The sequence below is a fragment of the Canis aureus genome, chromosome 20 (assembly GCF_053574225.1).
Source record: "Canis aureus isolate CA01 chromosome 20, VMU_Caureus_v.1.0, whole genome shotgun sequence".
NCBI classification, from domain to species: Eukaryota; Metazoa; Chordata; class Mammalia; order Carnivora; family Canidae; genus Canis; species Canis aureus.
Genome location: NC_135630.1, coordinates 59,809,566 through 59,828,944, shown reverse-complemented (window position 1 = coordinate 59,828,944; position 19,379 = coordinate 59,809,566). Strand labels below are relative to the sequence as shown.

At 52.1% G+C, this 19,379-nt stretch overlaps 1 protein-coding gene across 2 annotated transcripts in view; it reads left to right on the top strand.

Moving 5' to 3' along the window:
• CACNB4 (calcium voltage-gated channel auxiliary subunit beta 4) overlaps positions 1-19,379 on the top strand; it is a 222,293-nt gene that overhangs the window by 77,544 nt on the left and 125,370 nt on the right. Inside the window, exon 1 of one of the 2 annotated variants that reach the window (XM_077861731.1) lies at positions 15,194-15,623. The exons of the other annotated variant lie outside the window; for it this stretch is intronic. Coding sequence (XP_077717857.1) covers positions 15,579-15,623 — 45 coding nt within the window. The 5' untranslated portion in view covers positions 15,194-15,578. Of the gene's footprint in view, positions 1-15,193; positions 15,624-19,379 lie in introns of those variants that run through there. 2 annotated transcript variants of the gene reach the window in all.

Here is a 19,379-nt window from a genome sequence, read left to right as displayed (position 1 = left end):
TTAAATTTTTTTTTTTATGATAGTCACAGAGAGAGAGAGAGAGAGAGAGAGAGAGAGGCAGAGACACAGGCAGAGGGAGAAGCAGGCTCCATGCACCGGGAGCCCGACGTGGGATTCGATCCCGGGTCTCCAGGATCGCGCCCTGGGCCAAAGGCAGGCGCCAAACCGCTGCGCCACCCAGGGATCCCTCCAGTGCTGTTGACGGACTGCTTCCTCGTTCGCTTGCTCTGTTGAGGTTGTACCTTCATCAGGACAAATGTCACGACGTCGGTGTTTTAGGCGTAACCAGAGAGTAAAAGGGATTAGAATCTGCATCATTGAAACCCCTTGACCGATGATGAGGTTGTTCCCAGAATTTTTAGACCTTTTTCATGTGTTAAAAAAAAAAATCCCGGAGCACGTTCTGTACAATAGGTACTGCCGTAGCATCAACAGTGTGACAAAGTCCAGTCCCTGTTCCTCCTGGAACCCCTGTCCTCACGTGAGAGTAGATGGTAGAGTGTGGTAAGTGCTGTGCTGCGGCGGCACCTGGACACGGCGCGTCCTGAGCAGGGGTCTTCTAATCTGACCAGAGCAGGGTGTGCTTTAGGCAAGGCTTCCAAGGGAGGAGACGCCTAGGCCGGCTTTTGAATATTTAACTGAGTAAGGTAGAAAATGAGGTAGCAAACGATTTTTTTTTTTTTTTTTTTTGAGAAAAAGGGCTCAGTGTTTCAAGAAACACAGGATAGCGATGCAAGTTCTTCACGGTTCAACATGGTATGGACGGAGGGTTCGGTGCGAGGACGTCATGTAGGTGATGAGGCTGGCCGCATCAGGATGTGGCTTATACTTCACCCGTGAAAGATGTTGGGCTCTCTCCCAAAGAAAGAGGGGTGTTATTGATGTTGTTCAAGCAGAGCATCATAAAATTTACAGATTATTTTATTTTTTTATTTTATTTTATTTTTAATTTTTATTTATTTATGATAGTCACACACAGAGAGAGAGAGAGAGAGAGAGAGAGAGGCAGAGACATAGGCAGAGGGAGAAGCAGGCTCCATGCACCGGGAGCCTGACGTGGGATTCGATCCCGGGTCTCCAGGATCGCGCCCTGGGCCGAAGGCAGGCGCCAAACCACTGTGCCACCCAGGGATCCCTACAGATTATTTTGGTATTAAAATGGAAAGATGTGGGACTTGAGAGGTGGACACGGGTGGAGGCGTGAAGGCCCGTAAGGGGGTTGTCACAGTAATGCCAGGAAGAGGTTAGAAGAGTCTAAACTCCTAGGGATTGAGAAAAGAGGAGGAGTTCAAAGGGTGTTGGGAGTAGTAACAGAATATGGGATTTCAGCGGAAAGAGAGAAGGGAAGACACAAGGATGATCTTTAAATCTCCAGCTCAGACAACTGGGCAGCAGTGCCGTCCTATTTTATGGCACAGGGACTTGGGACTCCAGACTTCAGTGTGAACTGAGCACAGTTATTTATTATGAATTATCAGATAAGAGGTGGTTGAAGCTAAGGGAGAACTAGAGGTAAAATCCTGGAAAATTGGAGAGGTAGCCACAGAGTGTCCAACAAAAGGGAGGTCTGAAGTGTCAGAGGTCATGAAAGATGAAAGTCTGTCAGCTCCGGTGCCCAGAAGGTCATTGGCGACCTTGGTGAGAGCAGTTTGAGTCAGAGATGAGGATAAAGGGCACATTGTGAAGATACTGGTGTAGAATAAATGAGGATCAAGAGCGTGGGTGCTCTCTGAACGTGGCTATGAAGGAAAAGTGGAAATAGGTTGTAGGGAAGGGTGGTTGTTCTTGAACGTGACGGCGCTTCACGGCATGCATGCGTTGAAGAGAGAAGTGTGGGTTGAAGTCATAGTCAAGAGAGTATATGGAACCGGGTCCATAGCGAGGCCTGAGATTGGGGTTCTGAGCAAGATGAAGAGATTAGCCTTGGAAGGAATGGAATGGAAAGAGGTCTAATCGGTGGGATAGAACAAGAAATTCAGGGAACGTTGATACGTTCTCCTCCCGGGGAGCTGAGGTGGGAGATAACCCGTTGCTGGTAAAAGAAGAGGGTCGGGGTGGGAGTTTCGGGCTGATGAAGGTTTGTGTGGCCTGAGGAGAAACTGATGATAGATACGGATGGGCCGACTGTGTCCCCCACAGATTCGTATTTTGAAGCTTTAATTCCCACAGTGATGATATTTGGAGGTGGGGCTCCTAGAAGGAAACTGGGTTTGGATGAGGTCATGAGGGTGGAGCCTGTGTGACGAGGCGGGTGCCCTGAGAAGGAGAGGGCGGGACACCAGAGCTGGCTCTCTCAGCCTTGTGAGAATATGGCAAGAAGGTGGCCAAACGCAAACCAGGAAGAGGGCTCTCACCAGACGAATCTGCCGGCACCTTGGTTCTTGACTTCCTACCCTCCAACACCATGAGAAATGAATGTTTGCTGTCTAAGCCACCCAGAATATGGTATTTTGTTACAGCAGTCCGAGTGGCTTAAAGCAATGGTGTTGGGAGACCCGCGGAGGTCATAAGGCTGCATCTGTATAATTCTGATTAAAAAAAAAAAAAATCCGGGGTGGTTGGGTGGCGTAGCCGGTTAAGCGTCTGATTCTTGATTTTGGCTCAGGTCATGGTCTCGGGTTGAGCCCCAGGGTGGGCTCCATGCTCAGCGGGGAATCTGCTTGAGATTCTCTCTTCCTCTCCCTCTACGCCACCTCCCCTCAAATAAATAAATCTTAAAAGAAAAAGTCAGACCTGCGGACTCACCCTGGTGTAGGGGAGAGAAAGGTTTTAGATTCCACCAGTCTGTGGGTGAAGTGGACATAGGAAAGACCGAGGTACGGGGTGACGTGTTTGGGGTCTGGAGAGCCCAGCGGGGTCAGAGAGCAAGTGAATGTGAGTGACGGGGAGACCCCTGGAGAGGAATAAATGCAAGAGGCGGTGTCCTTGGGTAGGGAGCCTGGTTTGTCCCTCCCTTCGCTGTTCTTGTCCACTTTGACTTTCTTTTAGAAAAAAAAAGGTGGACAATAACATTAATTTATAGCCAATTACTCGCAACAATTTCCCAGTCAGATTTTACTTTACTTTGATTTCTAGATTATTTGTAACAGCGTATCCTCATCTCAAACTTAAGATCTTTTGAAAAAAAAAATCGAATTTTATTTGGTAGTAAAAGGGTATATTATTATTTGGTGGTATATTTGGTAATATAAAGGGAACGTAAAAGTTATTTCATGGAATCAAATTTTCAAAAGGGAGGGTACAATCTCTAATGAATATATGTGAAGACATTTTTCAGGCAAATTTATGCAGATGTGTAAAATCCTCAAGAATGAACACCAGAAAAGTGATACAGAGCGATTGAGATAGTGTCATTGGCAATGGAAATATACAAAAGGGAAGACGTTTAAATTGGTGGATCTCATGGAAACCGTGATTCACTCTCCTGTGCATAGATGCTAAGTTATCTGAGTTAACAGCATTCGTAATGGCACTAAATTTAGAAAAATAAAAAAAAAAATGAGGAGGAAAAGTGCTGGTGTGGTGATTTACAGCGACACAGAGCTAAATGCCTAGGTGTGAACGTGTGACCTTGTGATTGCACCTCTGTATACGTGTCCTAGTTTGCTAATCCCAGTCACCAGGTTTGGTGCAATTGTCAATGCTTTTTTTTTTATTTTATTTTTTCCCCTCTTTTATTTAGTTCAAAACATCAACAAAGGCCCTTTATTCTGGATGCTTCATCATAGCTTATTATACTCAGTGGCCTATCAAGCTTTTCCGTCCTGAGGCTTTTTTTTTGAGGGCGATGTCCAGGGCAGGAACTATCCAAAGGCAGGCAAAGAGCCCCTGGAGAGAGACGAGCAGAATGAAACAGGGTGTTCGCTCTGCCTCTCTGAGCTCGACCAAGCCAAGCGATTGGAGCATCCCCCCGAGCCTCAGTAGCAAACCATGAAGAATATTCATTGCCATATAAAGATTTAATTTCTGAAGTTCAAATAGCCTATCCATCGTTGTCAGCTCAATTTGTACCAAGAGCCTAAGGTAGTTGGCATGATAATGCGGATGCTTTGAGGAATTTACCGGTGGAACGGATAAAATAATTCATCGGGACTCCTATTTTACTTAATTTTGAAAATCTGCCTGTTACTTTTTTTTTGTTGGGAAGTTGGAGCGAGTTTTCCACCCGCAGATTTGCAGGATAGGAGTCTAGTCATTAGGTTCTGACCCAACAGTGTAAGTACTGGTTCTTGGCACTTTAGCTGATGCTCTCCTTCCCTCTCTCTTTGTGGTGGCACGAGACGACCACTTTTAGCGCCTATGAAAGAAAGAAACAATCTCCGAAACAATTTTTGCAGAACTTCTCGTGCTGATGATTTATTCCTGCTCAACTCGGGATCCCCAGTAGGGGGCTGTGCTAAAGGTGGCACCGAGGGCCAGGCAACGCTAGGAGAGTCTGATGGGGCCCAACTATCCTTACGCTAGTATATTCTAGCCAAATGGGGTTCACCAGAGTTGACATGGAGCATACTTTGATTACATCAAGCCTTCTTTTATCCCTATTTTCCCCCCATGATAGTGTTAGCTAACGTAGCCCTGCGAGTGAGGTCAGGACACTTTCTCAGCCCGAGTTACGTCAGGTTAGGACGATGCCGAGCCGCAGAGCACCGGGAGCAATAGCCGCAGACCCTCCATGGCGACCCGCCGTGGCACTTAACGGTGTTCAGGGGGAGGCGTTGGCTGTTTAGAGATGGGGGCAGGATCACAGTGGGTCGGAGGGTAGCTGAGATTTCATATCCTGCTAGACATCACCAGAGGTCAACAAACAGCATGAGTCCTTGTCCCGGGCCCGCGACATGCAGCCGGAAGCTGTCCCGCCCCGGGGGGCAGTGCCTTCTTGGAAGTGCACACCGGGTGCTGTCCTGTCTGCGTGGGCACGTGCATCAGTATTTAAGCTACTTTCTTTTCATGCGAAACAAGCTCATTCTTAGAAACGAGAGTTAGAGACATGGGCGACGTGTCGTCACCCGGGAGAGGCAGATCTCGGAGTGGGTGAGTTGCGTTGTGGTTGTAAGTCCAGCAGCGCGGAACACAGTGGCGGTGCGGGGCATTCGCTCCTCGTCACGTGCCCGCAGAACGTGTGCAGTCGCTGATCTACATGACGGGTGTAATATTCAGCTGTTGCAGTCCTGCCCTGGTGGTCTTCTCCTTCAGTTGCCTACTAAAGTGGCAGTGGGATTTTAAGAAAATATTGACGATGGAACTTCTACTGAGCTTCAGCTTCTATACGTTCTTTTTTTTTTTTTTTAAGTTTTTAAAAAATTTATTCATGATAGACAGAGAGAGAGAGGCAGAGACATAGGCAGAGGGAGAAGCAGGTTCCCTGTGGGGAGCTCAATGCGGGACTCGATCCCAGGACCCGAGGATCACGACTTGAGCCAAAGGCAGATGCTCAACCAGTGAGCCACCCGGGCGTCCTTCTTCCTGTGTTTTTATTTTTTCTGAATTTTGCAAGTTTTCTACAACATCACTTTTTAGAAGAGTATATTTGCTCAGAAAAAATAATACACTCTTGGAAATGTTTGAAAAACAAAAAATTTTCTGGAAGAATTGGCAGTGGAAGATCTCATTCCAAAGTGGAGAGTTGATCTGTGAAGGGAGGATTTGTGGGAAATTTCAGCAGAGCAGAAAAATGCTTAAGTTGGTTTCAAGCGTAAGAAGCAGCCGGAAGCTGGATCGTAAGCACACGTTTTGGGGACAGCGTAGTGAGCGGATGAAGTGAGGCTCAAGAAAGGATAAGAAAGACACAGAGACAGCAGTAAGCAGGAGGACGGAGGGCAGATATAATGAAAAATACGTTTATTCTCTTTGTTTATGGTTTCAGAGTTGTGTGAAGTTAGGAAATGTCCCCGTGGTCTCTAACCCTGTAGATCAGTCCGGTTGCTTTATACGCATCAAGTATAAGGTTTAAAATGAAGCAAATACAACCAACAAGAGCAGAATGTGGAAGGGAACAGATGACGTCTCCTTGCTAGGAAGTTAGTCACCCGTTCTCCTACCGGAGCTTTCTTCTCCTCCTCCAACTTTCAGTAGTCGATTTGCTTGATGGAAGAGAAAGTAATGATTTCCAAAATTGCTGTTTGTTAATGTCTTAATATTCTGGGAGACAATCTTTTTTTTTTTTTTTTTTTTTTTTTAAAGTAAGCCTATATTCGTTGAGGCCCATTGGCCCATCTGCCCGACATCGAGCATTGACATTGTTCAAGACTTTGATGGCCAGGTCCCACCTTGTAGGAAGGAGCTCCTAATTTCTCACTAAATTAGGTAAATCTGGACATTTACTCCTAGGACTCCTTTCTCTAATGCCTGCTGATAGTACTCAGAGAGCGATGTGCTTATGAATATCCCCCGTTTTCTGGAAGGAACTGTCAGTGCCCATTCGTAACTCTTTCATTGTATTGTGACAATATCCAAATTATGTTCCGTGTTTATGGGATCCTTCGGTTTAAGTGGGTGGTTAGAGGAGCCCAAGAAACCCAGGGAACCTTACGATTTGACATTATTTCCAGACTGACTAGTTATTAGTTTGCCACCTTATAGTGTCTTAGATTTATTTAGAGCTGGTTGGATGTTGAAGAGTAGCTTAGGAGAACGATTAGAAATAATTTGTTTTAAACTACTGTTTGTGAAAAATTGTAATATTATTGCCTTTCCCAGTTTAGGAGAACAGATTTCTGAGATGCACAAGAGCAGAGGGTCAAGTGGTATTTATAGCTTTTGCTCCTTACAACATGCTTCAGAAATGCAGTGAGTGTCATGTGCTGTGAGGTACGTGACACCTAAATATTTATTTGGGTATTGCTGATTTTTTTTTAGATTTATTTATTTATAAATAATAAAATTTATTATTTTATTAATAAATAAAATATTTATTTTATTAAATATATTATATATAATTTAATATATAAAATAAATTAAATAAAATTTATTTATTATTTAAATTATTAAATAAATTTTATTATAATAAAATTTTATTTATTAAATTTATTTATTAAATTTATTTTATTTATTAAATTATTTATAAATTTTATTTATTTATAAAATTTTATTTTATAATGATGTGGGGCTCAAGCTCACAGCCCTGAGATTAAGAGTCCCATGCTCTTCCTGCTGAGCCAGCCAGGCACCCCCAGATATTGCTGTTTTTAATTTTCAATCTATCTTTCTTAAATATTTGAGAAATCGCTTTCTGTTATTAGGGAGAAGGCATTGCCGAACAACTTTGTAAAGGCCAGTATGTGTGTGTCTTTATGCTTGGTCTGTTTATGCTTTTGGATTCATGACACCTGCCTACAGACATAAGGGATTATTGATCATTCTTTTCATTCTCCTCTATTTTGTATCAATGCAAATGTACATACATTATTTTTGTTATTTGTCCCCAAATCTATACTATTTTCTATGGGGATGACTTTTTTTTTTTGCCTATTTGATGCAAGAATCACTTCTGAGAATTGGAATTTAGATCAAGGAGCTCAGCTTGTTTCCATTTGTGCCTCTTGGGGAAAGACTTTGGACTGAATGCCCCAACTAATTTTCCATCCAGTACTGCAAAGGAAATGACCAAACAGTTTGGGAACTAAGAGAAATTATACTGAAAATTCAAGACCTCATGAAGAAATCCTTATGGACTTTGCTAAAAGGAGGTGAATAGTTTTCCTTTTGTAGTGGTCTACTTGAATTCAAGAACTCAGTAGAGTTGAAAAAAATTTTAGGGGTTGGGGGGGACTGGGTGACGGGCACTGAGGGGGGCACTTGACGGGATGAGCACTGGGTGTTATTCTGTATGTTGGCAAATTGAACACCAATAAAAAATAAATTTATTAAAAAAAAGGAAAAAAAAGAAAAAAATTTAAAAGATTTTGTATATTTATTTAAGAGAGAACGAGAGAGTGAGCATGAGCAGGAGAAGGGGCAGAGGGAGAGGGAGAAGCAGGCTCCCCCTGAGCAGGGAGCCCGATGTGGGGCTCCATCCCAGGACCCCGGGATCACGATCTGAGCTGAAGGCAGACGCTTAACCAACTGAACCACCAGGCATGCAGAGTTGAAAATTAAAAAAAAAAAAAAAAAAATCACTTGGGTTTTGAAAAAGTGTGCATTGGCAATTTATATGTGTTTTTAGTTTACTAATACTTTGCTTTTGTCCCAATCCTTGGTTTCAGAAAATAAACAGGTTTACTGGGGCTGAAACTTACATAACAATAAGAAGTCATACATGCGGATGGAGGGGGCAGGGTGGGATGTGCTGTAACTGACCGCCGTTTTAGTTTTTCCAGCATTTGGTGAAAGAACGAATTAGGAGAAATGACACAACCTAGTGAGATGCCTTTTCCGAAGTCCAGTTCCGGACGTCTTTTTCTGGTCGTTTCGTTCCTGCTCTAGTAGCTTCTGTATTTGAGTTACTTTTGCAGTTGAGGTGAGTTGGCCTCAGCTGCCGCAACAAAGAGACGCCAGGTAAAGATGCCTAATAGGATGGGGGGGTCTCGGGGCCCCGGGGGCTCAGCCAGGGCGTGACCCCGGGGTCCTGGGATCGAGTCCCACGTCGGGTCCCTGCATGGAGCCTGCGTCTCCCTCGGCCTGTCTCTGCCTCTCTCTGCGTGTCTTTTAGGAAAAAGATACATAAAACCTTAAAACCCCACCAAGACGGCGGCGTCTTTGCCTTCCACCTGGCAGAGCAGCGGAGCGGTCCTGTCGCAGGGTGGGCCTCTGCCCAGTTTGTGGACTCAGGTGTCTCTGGCCCTACCACCTCGGTCCACCGTTCGTGCAGGTTGGTCCATTGGCGCCGCCACATCGAGAGGAATGAGGAGGAGAGCATGTGGTGGGCAGTCAGGAGCCTTCCAAGGACGCGTGACAGTCGGTCGTGATGTCAGCGGGGCGCGTCCTTCCACTTCCACGCGCGGGCAGGGCCAGGGTCACGGGCCGCCGTCCGGGAGGCCGGGAAATGTCGCCTCTGTGGGAGCGTCGGGTGCCGCGCTAGGATGGGGGCTGCGGTCAGTCGCCAGAAGGGAGAGTTCCAGAACGCACGCCGCGGCTCTGTGCTCCGGCCGCGGGGAGGAGCGCAGTCCGCGGGGGCATCGAAGCCGCCCCCCGCCCCCCGCTCCCTGCCGCCGCGGAGCTGGAGCTGCAGAAACTGCAGGCCCAGGCCCAAGCCATGCCTGCCATCACCCTGCTTGGGTCCGGCAGAATCTAAAGGTTCTAGGTCCACTTGCTGGTGGGATCGGGAACGAGCGTGGCTGCTCCACGCGTCGCGTTCGGGGGTCGGTCAGGTGTCCCTGCCGGCCCGCTGAGGCCGTGGCTTGCTTAGTGTCGGAGGCGGCGCGACATAGGGTGGAATCGAGACCGTGGGCCCCCGGGGTCATCTTCCATCAGTCTTGCTTACTCGGCCTCTCCCGGGGTCGTCACTCAACTGCTATTTTCCAGTTGTGGTGGTGGCTGGTGGGGACCGGCTCCGACGGAGGTCCAGCTCCTATTTGCACGGTGAAGACGACGTAGTTCCCGAAGGTTACGTGGCCTGGCACCTTTTCCCAAAGGGAAATAAACATTTCTTCAAAACTATATTCTGAGGCAACGGTTTTAGGGGACCTCCCAGGACCCTAACACTGCTCTTCACCCATCATATACCAGAATCCCCTTTGCTCATCGGTTCCCCCCAAGAAGAGCCCCTACGACTGACCTAAGTCCAGCTCAGACCCGAGTCCCTGACACCCCTTTGCGTTGTTGTGGCTTTGTGCAGCCTTAACATTGACCCCGCAGATGCCCGGCTCATTCTCTTCTCTTTGGACTCCCTGAAGATCCCAACGTCTGTTACCGCGGCTTCGTGGGTCACGATGGCGGCCGAGTCCCTAGAGCTCAGCGTGTGCATCTCCTTCTCATGTGCGCGGTTCCTGCAACCAGTGTTTGCCGTGGGGTAGGAAAGATCGTGGCGTCCTTCCTCCTTCGCCTCCCGCCCCCAAATTATCGACACGCCATAAACCGCTTTCTCTGAAATAGAGGTGTTAACACGACGTGAGCGCATCATACCTACGTCATTTAATCTGCAAGAATGTAAGCCTGGACGGGACTGCTCCCCTCGTCGGGGCGTGAGGACAGCTGGCGTGGGCCATCCAGGCAGGCTCATGGGCTGGGTTTTCTCGTTTTCAGAAAATAGCCACGTCTCATTAGGTGCACCTCTTCGTCGCCACGCTGTTTTGGAGCCCAGGGAGCTCAGGGCTGCCATGAATTACCCACGCGTTCACTGAGAACCGTCCCGGTGCGAGCCTCTGTGCCGGGCCGCGGGGCTCCGGGGCGAGCAGGGAGCCACGGGACCCCTCCTCCCACAGGACTGGGTCATCAGCTCGCGAATGCCTGGCCACGGGGGCCGAGGTGCGAGGAGCGGGGCGCTGTCGTCAGAGCGGCAGGGGCCTTGGCAGCTTGCAGTGGGACCTGACGCCGTCCGACTTGGCTTCGGGGGACAGAGGAGGACCCCGACACGTTCGTGGACGGCTGCCGGGTGGCCAGGCGATCTGCGTGTAAACGGTCACCAAATCAGAGGGGAGAGCGGCTTCTGGGAGTTTCTACCTAAAAAGTATTAATAATAGAGGACATGAAACTTCGCGAATTCTACATCTACCGGCCCCCCCCCCCCCCCACCGACTCCTTATCCCTTCTTGCCAGCCAGGAGGCGCGGGCCGAGCCACGGGGGCTGCGGTTGCTCCGGGTCGGCCTGCCGCCCTGTCCCCGCTGGGGTCCCCGCCCCAGGCCACGGGGGTTGGGGAGCATGGGGGACGCCTCCGGGGATGTGCTGGTGACACCTGGTGACACCTGCCGGGGACGTGTCGGTGACACCGCGGGCGCTGGGGCGCGCAGGCCTCCTGGGTTCAGCCGGGCGACGAGGGGAGGGCAAGGAGACGCGGCGTCGGCGACAGCTGCGGCTGCCTGCAATGTTTCCGCCAAGAGATGGGCTTTCTTTTCAACAGAAGTTTGGGGAAGTGAGAGACTTCTGGGAGGACGTGGTCGCGGGAGGGATCTGTGGCCTTCGTGGGTCGGCCAGGCCGGGTCCTCAGCCTTGCTGACACCCACTCTGGGTCGTGAGGGGTCCCCTCCCCGGAGCCTCCGAGGGTGGCAGGGAGGACCTGGAGCCCGCGGGCCGGTCCCTCCTCGGGGGTCCCTGGGGTTTGCAGTCTCTGCCCTGGAGCCCGTGGCCGGGGGTTGCTCTTCACGTGGGCTCCGGGGCTCCCAGGGACACCTGCTCCCGCGGAGGCGGTGGGGGGCAGGTGGCGGCGGGGGCGGGCGTGCGGGGGGCCCTCAGCCCTGCTATGGGACGGAGGCCGACGCTCACAGAAGCTGAATCGGGACAACCCTGGGCGGGAAATCAGACAGCAGATGCCCTTTGGCCTCCGCGTCTCTGCACGTTGCCTCGGGCATGGCTTTCTAGAACTCAGAGCTAACCAGCGGGCTCTGGGCTTTCCTCGCCCTCTTCTCCCTCCCAGACGCGTGGAAAGGAGAAAGGCTGCTGCTTGGTATCCCCCTGCCAGTCCTCCGGCTGGTTGGGCCTCAAAGCCCACCCAGGTGAGGGAAGGGAACTCCGCGCCCCTGGGTTTGGAGCCAACCAAACCCAACTCTTGCCTTGAGTTACCCAAGAGAGTTTTCCGGATTCTTTGAGGACCGAAGCATTTCCTCCATCGAATTGGGCTCAGTTGGGACATTTGTCCGGGTGCAAGAGCTGCCTCCCTACCGAGAATCGTGTGGGCTTTACGAAGTAGAATCCCACAGGCAAGGCCTTGTCATCAAGTCTTTTGACTTTGAACTGGCGACTGCAACGGGAGGTGACTTGAAGGGAATTGGGTGAGACGCTCAGCAGCAAAATGGGGGGCGGCCTTTCCTGGGGCTCCGCAGGCTCCTCAGCAGGAGAGGCAGGTGTGGCGCCAGAAACACCAACACGAGGCGAGCCGCGAGGCCTTCAGGCTTATTCTCACTGCAGCCCCGTGTGGGAGAAGTAGACGGGGCGGGGTGGTTCCTCTTCCTCTGCTCCAGCGCTCACGGACCTGGGGGACTCTCCAAGTCTAAACCCAGAGGGAGCCCGTCCCTTAGCTGGTTTTCACCCCTTGCTGCAGTGAGAATTGAAATTTGGGCCTCAGAACGTAGATCTGCTGGAATCCTGAGGCCCTTTCATCAAAAGCTGGGGACTTGGGACGCCTGCGGGGCTCAGAGGTTGAGCGTCTCCCTCCGGCCCAGGGCGTGACCCCAGGTCCCGGGATCGAGTCCCGCGTCGGGTCCCTGCATGGAGCCTGCTTCCCCCTCTGCCTGGGTCTCTGCCTCTCTCTCTCTGTCATGGATAAATACATAAAATATTTTTAAATAAAAGCTAGGGACTTGAGGTGACCCGAGCCTGGCCCAGGAAGCTCCCAGGGATCTCTCCCTACTTCTCAGCCAGCTCTCAGTTCAGAGAATCTTGGACAAAGATGGTTTTAAATTCTCTTGGAGTTATGAGTTCATTTTTCTAGAAACTCCCCAGAGTTCCTTTGGGAAAGTCCAGGCTGGAGCTCCCCTAGGGTTCCCCTGGAGCTCTGGGGCTAGCCTGAGTCCTGGGTTGAAGCCTTTAGGTGGCCCGCGGGTGCAGCGCTGCTTCTGTGTAGACCTAAACCCTAGGGCAGATTCCTGAATCTTTTCACTCATTTTCTGTTGTCAGCTTGTGGGTGACCATGTGACTTGTGATGCAACCGTTTGTAGAATGAAAATGCGAAGAGAGAGGGAGGGGATTTTCCCACCAAAGTGATCTGTTTCTATTTTTACCAAATTCCTCCCGGAAATGTGCCCACTGTTTTTCATCCTTTATCTCGAAAACCCCATCAAGAAGGGAGCGGGGAGGGGAGCCTGGCTGGTGCTGTTGGTAGAGCTTGCTGCTCTTGACCTCAGGGTTGAATGACTGAGCCCCACGCTGGGTGTAGCAGGCATTACTTAAAAATAAATATTTTTTAAGGATTTTATATATTTCTTTATTTGAGAGAGAGAAAGAGCGAGCAAAGGGGAGGAGCAGAGGAAGAGGGACAGTAGGGCTTGATCTCACAACCCTGAGGTCATGACCTGAGCTGAAACCAGGAGTTGGATGCTCCACTGACTGGGTCCCTCGGGCACCCCGTAAAATCGTAAAAAAAAAAAAAAAAGAAAAAAAAAGGGAAGGAAGAAGGGAGTGGGGAAAGAAGGTTCAAGGGTGAAAAGGTGTGGCTTTCAATGCACTCATTTAACCGACCCGGTATTAGGATGAGGCTGGGTCAGGTGAGCTCGGGCTCTCCGGCCGCTATAGCTGTTTTTGGTTCTGAGTCGAGCGTTTCTGCTGCTGTCCTGGGAGGCTGAGCAAGTCGCTGTCCCTGCTTCACATCTGTGCTCAGTCCTGCGGGGCTGGATGTCCGGCAGGGAGGAGCCCCGGGTGTCCCGTTCCATCCCGTGCCTCCCTCCTGATGTCCCGCTGGCTCCTGCGTGTGTCGGGATGTCCCTGAGCGAGCCTCGCTGCTCCCGACCCTGTGGACCCTCACATTAGCCGAGGCCCAGACATGCAGGGGAGGGCTGGGCCGTGTCCGGCTTCCCCGTAGGCAGCCGTCGTCTCAGCCGGGCGACTCGTGGACGTGGACGGCCTCTTGTTTTGCCCCCGCCGTGGCTGCCTGCTCCCAGGTGCTCAGGAATCCCCTCCACTCTCAGCTGAGGGTGACGCGGCGAGGTGATCCGGGGAATCTTAGGGACAGAGAGGAGCCCCTTGCCTCAACCTTCCGTGAGCTCTGGCGAAAATATCGTGTGGCTATGGTTAGTTATGACGACGGAGTTCGACGCCAGGCCTCGAGCGTCCGGATCCTCGGGCACAGTCCTCTTGGCGTACGGACGGGACAGGCTCCACCTAGGAGCGACCTGCTCCAGGACCACAGTGTCGCAGGTAGAGCAGCCGCTGGTCCCCCTCCCCCCACCAAGGACCCTGCAGAGGCCCCGGGCTCCTCGCCACCCTCCCCTGCGTAGGCCCAGTGACCTCTGGGGTCCCGCAGGACGGCGCGTCCCTCTGGCGCCCTCGCAGTTGGTGGTGACCGGCTACTGGTGCTGTGGCCAAGGCACTGCGGCTGGAGGACGGCGGCCCAGTGCGGCCCAGAAGATGCTGCCTGGAGGGACGGGCCTGAGTCCGGCATCCATCCCGTGCCGAGCAGGGCGCCCCCGTAAGGATCCGCGTCACCCTGGCCACCTCGGGGTTCTCCCCGAGCCACAATGAAACGAGAAACGACGGTCCAGCAGCCTGGGGAGCGGTCGGAGCTGCAGCCGGTGGCGGAGAAGCCGGTGCTGGAGCCGGAGCCCCGAGTTTCTGGGTCGCTGCCGCCCGGCGAGGCGGCTTCTCTAGACCACGCTCTTTGCCCATCACCAACCCCTTCCTTCCTGGCGTAGCATCGCTTGGCCGGAGCGGCACAGCTCCCTGGTGGCCGGAGCACAGGGAGTGGCTCGGTGAGTCCCGCCGTGGGACCGGCCTCGGCACACGGACTCAGCACACGGACTCGCGCGTGGGGGGCAGAGGGGGCGAGAAGGCCTCTCCGCTTGGGTTTGGGGGCCGCGCAGTGCTGTAGGAGGGCCGCCGCAGGTCTACGTGCAGAAAGGGGGGGAAGGAGCGAGGCTACAGCACCAGCTGCCTCGGTTACGATGTCAAAGTCAAAAGACATTAACAGTCTTGGGCCTAAATAGAGGCCTTTGAGAGGCTTCCGTTGGCCTCTCTTTCAACTTCACTAGTTGGGTCACAGATACTGTCCTGCCAGTGGGGCCGAGACGCTTCAGCGAGAACCTTGGGAACTTTTACAGTAGAAATTCCCGCAGGAACTCGTACCATCTGTGTCACATCCATTCTTCCTTTACCTTGGTGGGGTTTTTTTGTTTTGTTTTGTTTTAGTTTTAAGTGACTTCTTGCCCTTTGGGCTTAAACCGCACCTGTTAAGCACAGATGTTGGATAGAAATTAGCATCGTTTGCCTGTCTTTGTACGATCTTCTCCTTTGCTTCCCCCTGCCCCCCCCCACATGTTGTGAATTTGGCTAAGGGGGTGGGCAGTTGCGTTTCAAGCGTTCGAGAGTCGGCCCTTGCAGACTTTGCAGGCGGCCTTCCGGCCCCCGAGGAGCGTGCGCTGCAGGACCGCGCGGTGCAGGCGAAACAGGAAGCAGCTCCTCGCTGGGGAGGACGCTCGAGCGAGGCCCCTCCGCTCTCGCTCCCTCCGAGGAGCACTCCTCCAGCTGACTGGAGCAGGGAGGCCGAGCCAATCACAGGCCGCTTTCCTAGCTCAGTCACCAGGCCGTGCTGGAGGACGGTTTCTGCTCTCCGATGCTCCGTGCTGGGAAGGCAGCTAAGATGCCAGGGCTCGAGCGCCTCCGGGGATAAGCTCCGCGGTGTGATGTGAGGCAGCAGCGGCGCCCGCCTGGCCAGCCCCGGGGTCCACGAGGCAAGGCGGCGCTTCCACGGGCCTTTTCTGTCGTCCGCCCGCAGCTGTGGCTTCCGTAGCAATTGTCTTTTCGCCTTGAAAGAGGTGCTCTGGCTCATCAGACCTCCATGTATGACAATTTGTACCTGCACGGGATTGAAGACTCGGAGGCTGTAAGTATTTTCGGAGACGGCTGGTTCCCTCTCCCCTCCTCTTCCTCCTCCCACCCCCATCACCCCCCAACCCCATTTCTTAGGCAACGCAGGGAACATGGAGCTGAAAGCCAGCGTCGTTCGGGGGCTTGCTCGCCGCTGTGTGCACGTTCTCCGTGTAGTTCAGAGGGAGCTGAAATCCTGTTTTATTATATAATTTCTTGTCGAGCAGAAAAAAAAAAAAGAAAAAGAAACCAGGGTGCCGGCGAAGGCATGTGGAGTGTGGAAGCCGTCGGCCGTATCCATCACTCGGTCCGCGTTCGCCCTCAGGGCTGGCTGCACCTCGTAGACCGGCTCCGACCGTGCACAAAGTGCCTGTGTTGCCGGTGGAAGGGTTCACAGCAAAGGCTCATTCATTATATAATACGCATGGCTTGTTGAGCTCGGTGAATGGAAGCTGCTCAGCCGCCGCCGTATTGTGCGCTCTCCGGCCGAACAAGGGGTGCAGACCCCCTGCCTCTTTGTTAAGGAAATCAGATGCCAAGGTTGTGGTCCTGGGCGGCCCGGGGCAGGGGCCGAGGGTCCTGGTCCTGGACTCCCCCGGGAGGGCCGAAGCAGGCTCACGTGTGCCTCGGCTCAGGAACCTAGACTCGTTCCCCCCCCCCCCCCCCGCCCCCCGCCCCCGAGGTCAGGCTCCTGGAATCTATTAAAATCAGGAGGAAAACGGTTTTCCGACATCCCTAAAAATCATACCACCAGGCTGGTGGCTTTTGAATCCAGGGTAAAGCTGGTGACCGAGTCTCGCTTTCACTCCTGCTGGTGGTAGTTCTTGATTTTTCATCAATCGTGTGGAAACCTGGCCAGGTGAAATCTCTCGGGGTGGCTAACGGGACCTGCTGTGGGGCGTCTGGATCTCCCACGAGCGCAGTGCCGGACGTGTTGCCACCTTTGAAACAGGAACGTGTTATATAAGATTCCCTGGCCGACCCACCAGACAAACAGACCATCACAACAACCACAAAAAAGCCCCACGGGACGCGTCGGGGCAGACGTCCGTGTCAGACGGCGTGCTCTCTCCGGAGGGTAGACGTCCCCAGTCCTGATGAGGCACGTTCCGTTTCCCCTGCGGTCTGAGCGCTGGCTCCGACTCTAACTCTCTTTCTGCAAAGTCTCCCTGCTTGCTGCCCGGCGTGCTTGTAAATTATCACGCTGCCGCTCTGCTGCAAGGGACTGTAGCTCGCCCCACCGGTGGCTGAACCACAGCCCATGCTCGCGAGTGGGGTGGAAGAATGGGAGATGCGGCGATGGGAGTGGAGCAAACCAGCTTCCCCGGCGGGCTTCTTCAGGAGGCCCGGCGGTCTCTCATGCCCCGTCTGTCCACACTCGGTTATGAGACGCGTGATGCCTTACGGAATCGTAACTTTTATGTGCGACCATCGATTTTTAACTCTGGCACTGGATTGCACTTAAGTGGATTGGAGTTATTTCAGAATAACCAGTTATTTCAGAAGCTGGCCGGAAGGAGCAGAGCCGGCTAGGAACCGGTGCTTCCAGCACCTCGTTCTCTAGAACTGTGGGGATTTCAGCTGCACTGGTTCAGAGGGGAGCCATTAGGAGTACAAAAACATTTTTTTCCCCCTTTTGGTCCAGCCCCGTAGGACAGCCGAGCTTTCCTGTGGGGTGGGAAGTGCGGGGTGCGGTGCTCTGACTCTGGCGGTAGTTGATGGCGGGTAGAGCTAGGTACTGCAGTGCTGTACTCCTGGTGACTCAGTGGTGGCCAGCAGCCTGAGATGCTCGGGGATCTGCGGAGGCGAGGAAGGTGGGAAATCCAAGGAAAGAAGAGAGGCATCCGGCCAGCTCTCGCTTGAAAGTACGGGAGGCCCTCCGTGGGGTGGGATTGAAAGCGTGTCGCTTAAATCAGAGGGGGAGACAGGTGCTTGCAGGGGTGGCCTGACTCAGAACGCTCACTTGAGTCTATTTGTTTTTATAAGGAAGAATAATGTGATGTGTTACCCACGATGGTGTGACCAAAGCTTCAAGCCAGTGGAGAAGACTAGGCCTAAGTAGCTGAGCCGGTGAAGTGAGAGCTAAGGCCACACCTGGAGTGCCACATCCTCAGCAGGGTGTCTCAGTCCTAATGCATTTATGGCTGTAAGTGTGGGGCTTCGCCCAGAGTGGAGCAGAGCTCCTGGAGCCGGGCTGCTGCCCAGGTGTGGAGAGGCTTCCTCGGATGACCAGCTGCAGCGCAAGAATACACAGGCACTAAAAGCTGAGCAAGCACGCACTTTCTCGGGGGGGTTGGGGCGCCACCCGCCTATGTCCTACCACTCTGTGCTGTTGAGGTGCACGGGGGGTTAACGTGTGAGAAGGGATTGCATTCAGTGCGCTCACACACGAAGTCTGCAACCAGGTGGTCTTGCCCAGGGCCCCATGAGACGTGGTTCTGAGTAAGGACAAAGCATGATTCCACACTGTTAGCACCTTTCATCCCCGCAGTAGCAGAGAGATTGGGGTCCCGTTATGCAAGGTCTTCCTTGAGATTCTGGTCCAGAGGCAGATATCATCCTTCTAACAGCCCAGCTTCTGGCTTGTAACCTCGGCCTGCCCCGCACCGTGCGAGTAGGGACAGAGGAGCGAGAGCCGTGCGGGGACACGCTCGAGTCTGGGCGGTTCTAGGGAGGCTTTTTGGACAAGTCCATTCGCTTCTGCTCTGGTTTCTAGGAGAGTAGTTGGTTGTTTGCATCATTCGGAATACAAGGGAGTGCAGATGATTCAGTGTCCCGCAGCAAGGCTCCGCAGAGGATTGAGCGACTTCACGCAGAACGTCACCTTACTCCTTTTGTTACCTTGACGTGGATGATGAATGCGCGCTCCTGGATGAGTTCAGACCCAGACCAGGCCCGTTACGAGATCCTGTGCACAGACTCCTGCTACGTTGTCTTCTGTGTGAAGGTCGCCTTATCACACCTTCACTACCTGCACTTGGTCTTAATTCGGGTCCAGGTGGCCAAGGTGCTTTTTATGATGGGGCCTCCAGTGCACACTATGTGATTTCTCTAGTCTGATTTCACAATAGATTTTTTAAAAAATATTTTATTTATTTATTCATGAGAGACACAGAGAGAGAGAGGCAGAGACTCAGGCAGAGGGAGAAGCAGGCTCCACGCAGGGAGCCTGACGCAGGACTCGATCCCGGGTCTCCAGGATCACGCCCTGGGCTGAAGGTGGAGCTAAACCCCTGAGCCACCGCGGCTGCCCTCACAATAGATTTTGATAGAGATCTGTTCCTTGGTATATATACACTTTTAATCAACGGATTCATTGTATATTTTGACGTTTGTGAAATCATGAGTAGATTTCTTTTTTCATTCGGTGGGTTTATTACACAGACAATAGCAGGGATGTTCTTTTGGGGATAGATGGAAGAAGCAGATAAGCAGGAAAAGTCACCTAAAAATCCACAGTGAGATATTCGGGGTTAACACGTTGATTCGTATCTTTTCAGACTATCACTGCGCATCTAACGTGAATATGTCGTTCTAACCCTGCTACTGCGTGTTGCATCCTAGGCCGTGAAGTGATGTTCTCAGCTGATAAGAGATTCAGGACATCAGGACTAGACCGGCCTGTGCAAAAGGTGCTTTGCCCAATTTAAAACTCCTACATGGACCTTTTGGAATTTTGAGCAGTTTAAATCCGAAATACAGATTCTTAGAGTACTTTGTAAAGTGAAGCCAGGGCTATTTGCACATAGAATCAATAGCTGATTTCTCTGAC